At 44.1% G+C, this 10,386-nt stretch overlaps 1 protein-coding gene across 1 annotated transcript; it reads left to right on the plus strand.

Annotated features, from left to right (window-relative positions):
* The first annotated feature begins 497 nt into the window (after positions 1–497).
* Rps4x (ribosomal protein S4 X-linked) lies at positions 498–5,390 on the plus strand. Its single transcript, XM_090325740.1, has 7 exons — positions 498–517; positions 1,379–1,456; positions 1,736–1,916; positions 2,201–2,298; positions 3,812–3,983; positions 4,566–4,723; positions 5,176–5,390. Exons 1-7 carry the CDS (start codon positions 515–517, stop codon positions 5,275–5,277), a joined length of 792 nt encoding a protein of 263 aa, XP_090181866.1. The 5' UTR covers positions 498–514; the 3' UTR covers positions 5,278–5,390.
* The last annotated feature ends 4,996 nt before the right edge of the window (positions 5,391–10,386 follow it).

The following is a 10,386-nucleotide window of genomic DNA, read 5'->3' on the forward strand; positions in this document are numbered from 1 at the left end:
TGTACAGGAAGGGATGGGCAAGGTGCCAGGGTTTAAGCTGGGATTCCACCCTCCTGCCTTCCCCAGCCCAAGCCTTCAGCAGTGTGCAGAGATACAGAAACTATGTGTTAAAATGTAGTTCTTTTAATTGTGTGAGAGTATGTACGAGGGGAGCCACGGATGTAGCTATATTCCCCTGGAAGGATCTTATCTGGTTATCTTTTGCATTTCTCAACAGTCAGAAGCACAGCAAGTGTCCAGGTACAGTGCTTGGGGGAGGAGGAAGGGTGGGAAAACCAGACAGAGTTTTTGCCCTTAGGAGACATTCTCCCAGTGCAGATCTGGAGCCAGTGATCGCTGACCTCCAGACCAGTAGATGGCAAAAGAGAGTACCAGCAGGGTAGGGAAGCCCTGGGCTGGGAAAATGCTATCGTGGGCGGAGCTTCCCAGCCGCCAGCGCGGCGCGCGCAGCCTCCCACCCTAATTTCTTTGAGCGCCGGAAGAAGGCGGGCCTCTTTCCGTTCCTAGCGCAGCCATGGTAAGGTAGCACTTGGGGACCTCTAGGTTCTCATCGCCCTCCATCCTCCCAGGGTTGGGACTCCCTGGGGCTTCAGGGCTTCTGTGGGGGTTGACACGATGGAGGCAAATGGGACGCAGCTCATAGATTTGGCTAGACTGTGCTCCAGGCCAGGATGATCCTTGATCTGGGGATTGGGAGCTGAGATGTGCCGCTGGTACCACCAGTTGCAAGGCCTAGGACTTTGGCTGGGCCACTGTTTTTCAGATCAGACAAGAGAAGTGATTTTGCTCCCTCACTGGAGCATGAGGTAATGTTGGGGGGACGCAGGCAGCGAGCTCCGGGCAGGTCAGCACCGCTGTTTCTCGGCGTAGTTGGCACACTACCACCTAAGCTGACATAGTGGTGGCTGGTAAGCGTCAGCAAAGAGCTTTGGAAAGCCTGCCTTCCGCCTTTAAAGTGAAAGCATGTGCCGGCTCTATACATGCGGACGAAGGGACATTAAACGTAGTAGTGCCCAGGTTGGGTTGGTCTAGGAGCAGCTTTCTTGGCCAGTGCCACAGTGCGCTTAGGTTTGAAACGCTGAGCTTTCTGACCTGGCATTGGTTACCTTGTATCTTGTAAGCCGACACAGTAACAAAATGGTAACATTGAAATACTTAGTTTTGTGGTGGAGAGGTGGGAATCGGCACGTTCTTGCGACCTGAGAAAGCTGGATGCGGTTTGCCCGTGCCTGTATTCTCTACAGGGTATGTGCATGCTATCTGTTTAGTCAGAATATCTAACACTTTATACTGAAGGGTAAATCTTGAGAACTTATACTCGACATTCCTAGTAAGGTGAAACTTTGTCACAACATTGCAATATGAAACTTCCCTTCAGGCTCGTGGTCCCAAGAAGCATCTGAAGCGGGTAGCCGCTCCCAAGCATTGGATGTTGGACAAGCTGACCGGTGTGTTTGTGAGTATCCCCACGTGTGTTCCCTGGAGAGGGGAATGGGGGATTGTTGGAGATGGATCCTGGGGCCTTGCACATACTAAGGCACTGCTCACCATGCTACACTTACATGTGCATGAACTCATCTCACATGATAATTATCGGTGGGCCTGTTCCTTTGACAAAACTGTGTAGATGCCCAGGTGATGAGGAATACTTTTGGTGCTTTAATAGACTTGGGGCTGAGATGGTGTGTAAAATCAGATCGTGATATACCGAAAGTGACAATTCGTAATTTTGCAGGCTCCGCGTCCATCCACTGGTCCCCACAAACTGAGAGAATGTCTGCCCCTCATCATTTTCCTAAGGAACAGGCTTAAATATGCCTTGACAGGAGATGAAGTCAAGAAAATCTGCATGCAGCGTTTTATTAAGATTGATGGCAAAGTCAGAACTGATATCACCTACCCTGCTGGTTTTATGGGTAAGCAATAAGTGTTAGGTGCATTGCTTTACCAACCTCTCCCACATGACAGTAAATGCAGGGCTCAGCTTTGATGGTATTCAGCAGTAGCACTTATTGGGATTTGGAGAGCCTACATTAGATGGGGCAAGTTACACCCAGTACTCTTAAATACCATAGATCATCTCACTTCTGAAAACTTATTTTACTTTAAATTTCATGTGATGCTTGAAAACTGTAGTTAAATTCCTTACTGAGCACGCAATCCACTATAGTATGTAATCTCTTTACTCTTTGGTTATTAGATGTCATCAGCATCGACAAAACTGGGGAAAATTTCCGTCTCATTTATGACACCAAGGGTCGCTTTGCTGTTCACCGCATTACACCTGAGGAGGCGAAGGTGTGTATAACAGGTGGATTGGGCTAAGTTAAAATTTTGATTGAGCTGAGGTGGCTCATTCCTGTAATCCTAGTTACTCAGACTGAGATGTGAGGATCAAGGTTCTCAGCCAGCCTGGGCACAAAAGGACCTTTAACTTCTAGAAAATGGAAGTGGGGCTTGGCTCAAGGGTAGGGTGCTATCCTTGAACTGAAGAGCTCTGTACGTCCCCTCCCAGCTGAGTTCAAGGCCCATGGCCCACCAAAAAAAAAAATCCTAGATTGAGCTCACATGGGATTCATTCAGGTTGCTTGCTTGCACCTGGAAATAGCTAGTAGCTATAGGTAAGATTTTGTCTGTGATTGTGTCATGTTTTTGTTTTGGTGCTGAGGACAAACCCCAGGGCCTCACATAGTAAACACACAAGATCAGGAAACCAATCTGGTCCAGTCACTCCATTTTTGTTTGCTTTTGCTGCAATTGTGAGTTCATAGCGCTGTTGATGGTGGAGAGTGGTAATGATTGAAGCACTAGTTTGAGATAGCAAATTCAAATCCTGCTGGGCACTGGTGGCTATGCTTGTAATCCTAGCTACTGAGCAGACTTATATCTAAGGACTGCAGTTCAAGGTCAGCCTGGGCAGTAAAATCTGATATTTTTGTGTGTGGAGGGGATCCGTTGTGGGGCTTGAATTCTGTTCCTGGGCACTGTCCCTGAGCTCTTCAGTTCAAGGCTACAGCCCTACCCCTTGAGCCACAGCAATACCACCAATTCCGGTTTCTAGTGGTAAATTGGAGATAAGTCTCTCCGACTTTAGTGCCTGCCCATGCTGGCTTTGAACTTCGATCCTCCTAGCTAGGATTGTAGTCTTGAATTATATTTAATTCACTTTGTAGTGATAGCTTTTCAGGAGCTTGAATTATTGGTCTGGTTGCCTTGTGGGCTATTTTGTTACTAGCAGACTTCTGGGCTTATCCAGTGGCTTCTTTAGCAATTCAATTTGTTGTGCTGCTATGAGGAAGTGGAGATCTAAAATTGTACTTTGTGAATATTTATTGATTAGACAAGTTGCTGTAAAATGAGCAAAATGTGATCCTAATTACTAACATTTGAGGATCATGGTTCAGGGCTTGCCTTGGCTATGTAAACTCCATGAGTCTTACCCCAGTTAACCACCAAGAAAAAAGCAGAGTTGTGGCCAACACCCCAAGACATTAGAAGGAATCAATGAAAGAATTCCCTGGGCCTGTGAGTTTTCAAGGGTCCAAGAACACGAGTAGGAATGGTAGCAAACAAAAGCCAGTAGTTGGTATTGGAGTTGCTTGGAAATTTAAGTGCCCTTGCTGAGACCTGAGATTGGCTCTTCCGGTACAGGGCTTCTGTCTACAACACCGGTAGGACTACCCAATTGTTATCTGTAGCTATTGTTTGTATTTTCAAAGCCTGTGGCTCTAGACCTGGAAGAAAGAACTTTTAACCACTTGGGATTATAATACACATGGAACCCAACTAAATTTGCCCTTTCTGTTTCCAGTACAAGTTGTGCAAAGTGAGAAAGATTTTTGTGGGCACAAAAGGAATCCCTCATCTGGTCACTCATGATGCTCGCACCATTCGCTACCCAGATCCACTCATCAAGGTCAATGATACCATTCAAATTGATTTGGAAACTGGCAAGATAACAGATTTCATCAAGTTTGACACTGGTAAGTATGTGCCACCTATCATCTTGGAAGGCCAGCTAGAATAGTTTCTTGTTTACTTAACTAAACTCAGTTGAGCATGTGAGCCTGGGTACAAGTTTCGTTGTGGCTGATTGCTTTTACCCATGTGTAGCATCTTCACTTCCTGAATATCCTATGTAGCTGAGACATGTAATATAAAATAAAACTGTGGATCTGTCTTGCTGGAGATTGAACTTTATATATAGAGTTTGGACACTGTTCCTAGGGAGGTTTGTTGGTTTTGTTTTTGTTTTTCTGGCTAATTGGAGATATAAGAATAACTACCTTGATCTGGCCTGAAACATGTGGGAAATGCAATATGCATTCATTATCATCCATAAAGGCAATAAATGGTCAGGACCTAACAAGTTCCTCCTGGGGGTAAATAGAATGGATATTACATTTGTGGGGTTCCAGGAGTGTGCTGGCTTAGGGGCTATAAGATTCATAGGAATGAGTTGTGCCTGAGATTAAAGCCTAAGGATTGCTAGATGAGTTGGTGCCTCTGATACTTTGTTGCTTTGGGTAACTTGAAATGAAGCAAGTGGTTTTCTTCTTGCCTAGGTAACCTGTGTATGGTGACTGGAGGAGCTAACTTGGGAAGAATTGGTGTAATCACCAACAGAGAGAGACATCCAGGTTCTTTTGATGTGGTTCATGTGAAAGATGCCAATGGCAACAGCTTTGCTACCCGACTTTCCAACATCTTTGTTATTGGCAAAGTAAGCCTTGTTTTCCTTCTCAAAATAATCACTACTTAGACAAAGGAGGGCATGTTAAACATTTCTGCAATTTGGGGTTTTTTGTTGTTTATTTGGTACTGAGGAATTGAATCTAGGACCTCAAGCATGCTAGGGAGAAGAGTGCTACTAAGCCACATCCCTAGTCCTCACTGCTTTTTTGGGGGGGTTGGGGTGATTGAATTTTCTTTTGGTTTTATATTTTGGGTAGCTAGGATTATAGGCATGAGCAACTCTGCCCAGCTTCGCTACTGTTTTTATATGGGCAAACAATATGCATGTGTTGGGGAGTCCTGGTTCTGGTTAAGCCCCATTTTTGTTTGCTTTCCTCTTGTAGCTGTACTTTTCTAGGAGAATAAAGATCCACTTGGGATATACTACCTTAACTCTGTTGTGGAGCTGGATTGCAAATACTTAATTTGATTTCTTTTCAGGGCAATAAACCTTGGATTTCTCTTCCCCGAGGAAAGGGGATCCGCCTCACCATCGCTGAAGAGAGGGACAAGAGGTTGGCAGCCAAACAGAGCAGTGGATGAATATTGTTTACTGTCTCTATGTGGAAATAAGAATCCAGAGAGTTAATGAAATGGTCTCTATTACATCAGAAATGAGAAGGAATTTTAAATAAAAAATGATCTGGTATGATTAATTGCTCTTGGCTTTGTGTTGTCTTTGTTTTGACATTGTAACATGATGGCCTCAAACCTCAATCTTCAGCTCTCCGTTTCCTAAATAGCAGACATGAGCCACCAGTGCCTGGGAGAAGAAACTTCTTGAGTCACCCGCCTTGCCTGGGGCTTCCTGTGGTCATGCTACTGCATTTTTCTTAGCCTTTCTAGCAATTCTGTGTTTGTGTCAACAGTGATAAGTATAAGATCTACTGATACAGGGGCTGGGAGTTTGGCCTAGTGGTAGAGTGTTTGCTTAGCTTGCATAAAGCCCTGGGGTGGATTCTTCTGTATCTCATACAGCCAGAAGTGGTGCTGAGGCTCTAGTGGTAGATCACTAGCCTTGACAAAGTCCAACGACAGCACTCAAGCCATGAGCTCAATCCTCAGACTGGCAAAAAAAAGTACTGATACAGAGAATATCTAACAACTTGCAAATCCTAAACTACAACAGTCTTTAAATGTAGTCAGATGATTCTCACGGAACACTTTTTTTCCCCTTTTTGTCAGTTGGGCTTGAACTCGGCCTGGATACTCCCTGAGCTTTTTTGCTCTTCCACTTTGAGTGAACCACAACCACTTCCTGTTTTCTGGTGGTTAATTGAAGATAGGCTCATGCTTTTCTGCTCAGTCTACTTTGAACCATGAGAGTAGCTACAATTCCAGGCTTGAGCCATCAGCACCTTACCAGGTTTATTTGTGAGTCCCAGGCCTTGTACTCAGGGCCTGATGCTGACCTTGGACTTTGTCAAGGCTAGAGCTCTGCCAGTTGAGCCACAGCACCACTTACAACTTTTTTCTATGTGTGTAGTACCAAGGAATCCAACCCAGGCCTTGTATGCACTCTTACATTACGCCTGACTCCTGGCCACTTTATTTTTGCCAATTTAGGATTCTCTTTGCAATCAACAAAAAGTTCTAGATTGAGCACCAGTGGCTCATGCCTATAAATCAGTTGCTCAGGAAGCTGAGATCCGGAGGCCCATGATTCAAAGTGAGCCTAAGCAGTAAAGTCCATGAGATCCATCTCCCGTTAACCAGAAAATTGCATGTGGAGCTGTGATTCAAAGTGGTAGAGCACTAGCCTTAAGCAAAACAAAAACTCAGGGACAGTGCCCAGGCCTTGAGTTTAAGCCCCATGACAGACAAAATAGAAAAGAATGTTAGTTCGGTTGATATTTTTTGCATTAACAAATGATATGAGCTGGACATGGGGATGCATGTTTTGGGTACCTGTGATTTTAGGGGGGCATTTTTATAAAAGAAAATATTCTCTTAAATAAAGATCTAGTTGTAACTATTCGTTTTTAGTTTAAGTATTTTTTAAAACCTACACTTGGAATAAGGTTTTGTTGGGGATTTTTTACTAGTTATGGGGTTTGAACTCGGCCTGAGCAATGTCCTTGGATTTTCTCAAGGCTAGCACTCTGTCACTTGAGCCACAACACCACTTACAGCTTTTTCTACATATGTGGTACTGAGGACTCGAACCTGGGTCTTCGTGCACGCTACACAACACTTATCACTAGGCCAAACTCCCAGCCTGGAATAAGGTTTTTTTTAAGATCTTCACTTTTTTTCCAGAGTTGCTTGAGCCAGGAATTCAAATGAGTTATAAAATGATGTACTGTTTCACTCCTACAGGCGAAAAGCCAAAAGGATGATACTGTTTGAGTGAGTGATTTTTTTTTACTTGCTTTTATAGACAAGTGTATGGAGTATGTGGTCATATTTATTTTCTGCAACAAAAGAAGGAATGAAAATGTGTGTTTGTTTTTTTATGTTTGTGTTTTGGCAATTGTTTTGTAACTAAAGTAGTGGAACTTGAAAAAAAAAAACTTCAAGACTAACCCAGACTAGCTTTGAACTTACAGTGAGACTTTCAAAAACAAAAATAGTTGGGGGAATGATGCAGGTTGTAAAGTGCCTCCCTAGCAAGTGTGAAGCCCTGAGTTCAAACCCTAGCACTACCAAAAACAAATGTCAAAAGTAGTGTCTGAAAGTGTGGCCTACTGGTAGAATGCTCACCTAACATGCACAAAGCCTTTCCTAGGTTCAATTCCTCAGTACTACATACACAGAAAATGTCGCAAGTGGTACTGTGGCTCAACTGTTAGAGTTCTGGCCTTGAGAAAGCCCAAGGACAGTGCTCAGGCCCTGAGTTCAAGTCCTTGGACTAACATAAAAAGTCAGAAGTAAAATAACCACTGGGTACTGGTGGCTCACATCTATTTTCCTAGCAATTAAGGACGTTAAGATCGAGGCTCATGGTTCAGAGCCAGCCCAGTCACCAGTCTGTGAGACTGTTACCTCCAAATAACCACCAAAAACTGGAAGTGGCACTGTGGCTCAAAGTGGTAAACCAGCCTTGAGTGAAAACTCTCAGGGACAGCACCCAGGCCCTGAGTTCAATCCCCAGTACCAGCATACACACACAAAAAAAAGCAAAATGATTTCATGTTGGAACTTGATGTTTTTGTTTACGATATTTGCTACTTCTTTGCTATGTTGGATAATACTTGTTGAATATTGAAATATTTTTATATTATTTACATTGTAATGGTTATAAATTCTTTTTACCAGTCCTGGGCTTGAACTTGGGGCCTGGGTACTCTCCATGGGCTTTCTCAAGGCTACAGCTCTATCTACCACTGGAGCCACAGCACCATTTCTGGCTTTTTCTATGTATGTGGTACCGAGGAATGGAACCCAGGTCTTTGTGCTTGCTAGGCAGGCACTCTTCCACTAGGCCAAACTCCCATACCCTTGTGCTAGATTTCTTAATACTAGATCACCAAAAAACAATTGACTAATTCTTCACTTGTAATGTTTCACAATTGTGTAGTTGCTGCATTAAACAGCTGGCTGCATTAAGCAAGGAGTTTGGCAATGACGTACAGTAGCAACCCATTACATAGCATCTTTATCACACACATTCAGCAAGCATGGGTAACCTCAAGAATATAAGGGCCTGGAGTTTGGCCTAATGGTAGAGTGCTTGCCTAGCGTGCGCGAAGACCCAGGTCAATTCCTCAGAACCACATACATAGAAAAAAGGTCAGAAGTGGTACTGTGGCTCAAGTGGTAGAACTCTAGCCTTGAGAAAGTCCAAGGATATGCAGTGGCTCACACCTATAATCCTAGCTACTCAGGAGGCTGAGATCTAACCATCATGGTTCAAAGCCAGCCCAGGCACTACAAAGCAAGCCCTGAGACTCTTTTTTTTTTTTTTTTGCCAGTCCTGGGCTTGAGCTCAGGGCCTGAGCATTGTCCTTGGACTTTATCAAGGCTAGAGCTCTACCACTTGAGCCTCAGCACCACTTCTGGCTTTTTTCTATGTATGTGGTACCGAGGAATCGAACCCGGGTCCTCATGCATGCTAGGCAAGCACTTTAACCACTAGGCCAAACTCCCGGCCCCATGCCCTGAGACTCTTATCTCCAATTAATCACTACAAAATGGGAAGTGGGGTTGTGGCTCAAGGGTAGGGCAGTAGCCTTGAGCTGAAGAGCTGAGGGACAGTGCCCAGTCCAGTGTTCAAGCCCCATGACCCCCCCCCCAAAAAAAGAAAGCCCAAGAACAGTACTCAGGCTCTGAGTTCAGGTCCAGGATTGGCACGCATGCGCGCGAGCGCGCGCACACACACACACACACACACACAAAGAATATAGATAAACCAGGGAATGCTGGCTCACTCCTGTAATCCCAACTACTCAGGAGGCTGAGATCTGAATGTTAGGGTTTGAATCCAGTCTGGACAGGAAAGTCCATGAGATTCTTATGTCCAATTAACCAACAAAAAGCCAGAAGTGGGGCAATGGCTTCAGGGGTACGGCATTAGCCTTGAGCACAAAAAGGTCAGGGACAATGCCAAGGTCTGTGTTCAAGCTATAGGACCGAAAAGAATATCCATAAGCAGCACACAGGTGACTTACACCTATAATCCTACATACTCAGGAAGTTGAGATCTGAGAATCACAGTTCAAAACCAGCCTGAGCAGGAAAGTCCATGAGATTTATTTTTTGGCAGTCCTGGGGCTTGAACTTGAGGCCTGAGCACTGTCCTTGAGCTTTCTCAAGGTTAGAGATCTACCACTTGAGTCACAGCACCACTTCCAGTTTTTTTTCTATGTATGTGGTACCAAGGAATCGAACCCGGGTTTTCGTGCCTGCTAGGAAACCACTCTATCACTAGGCCAAACTCCTAGCCCCTGTTAGATTTTTATCTCCAATTAATCATCAAAATGTCAGATGAGGAAAAAAAAGTCAGATAAGGAGCTGTGGCCCATTGTAGAGCAATAGTTTGAATTAAGAAAACCAAACAAAAAACTAAGGACCAGTAAGTAAGCCCTGAATCTGTCCAGGACCAGCACAAAATAGATAAGGCCAGGTGTGGTAGCTCAAATCTGTAATCCTAGGTACTCAGGAGGCTGAGATCTGAGGATTGCGGTTCAAAGCACTAAAGAACCTAAGACTCTTATCTCCAAATAACCACTAGAAAACAGGAAGCGGGGTTGGGGTTGTGGCTCAAAGGGTAGAGTGGTAGCCTTGAGATGAAGAGCTTAGGGACAGCGCTCCAGGCACAGAGTTCAAGCCTCATGACCGACAAAAACATAAACATAAATAGATGATAGAAGATACATATGTAGGGACATAACTAGAAAATAATATGTTGTTTCTGTTCCTATTGGTTGGTTGGTTGGTTAGTTTGGATGTTAAGGATGGAACCCTAGGTCTCCTGTCATTAAATACATTCTGTCACTGAGCTACACTTCCAGCCTATGAACTAATAAGCTTTTAGTATTTATTACCTTTGTATTCAATATAACTTATTTCATAATATAGTTATTTATTTGGGTTTGTTGATCCAGGAGCTCAACTCAGGGACTAGGCACTGTCCCTAAGACTTTGTGCTCTAACACTTTGAGCCATAGCTTTGCTTCTGGCTTTTTGTCGGTTAAGTGGAGATTAGAGTCT

Source organism: Megascapheus bottae, chromosome X (assembly GCF_031878675.1).
Source record: "Megascapheus bottae isolate mThoBot1 chromosome X, mThoBot2.hap1, whole genome shotgun sequence".
Classification (NCBI taxonomy): Eukaryota; Metazoa; Chordata; class Mammalia; order Rodentia; family Geomyidae; genus Megascapheus; species Megascapheus bottae.

Coding starts and splice junctions, on each gene's coding strand:
- Rps4x (XM_090325740.1), top strand. Junction 1,457..1,735: donor ACAAGCTGACCGGTGTGTTT/GTGAGTATCCCC, acceptor GTAATTTTGCAG/GCTCCGCGTCCATCCACTGG. Junction 4,724..5,175: donor ACATCTTTGTTATTGGCAAA/GTAAGCCTTGTT, acceptor ATTTCTTTTCAG/GGCAATAAACCTTGGATTTC.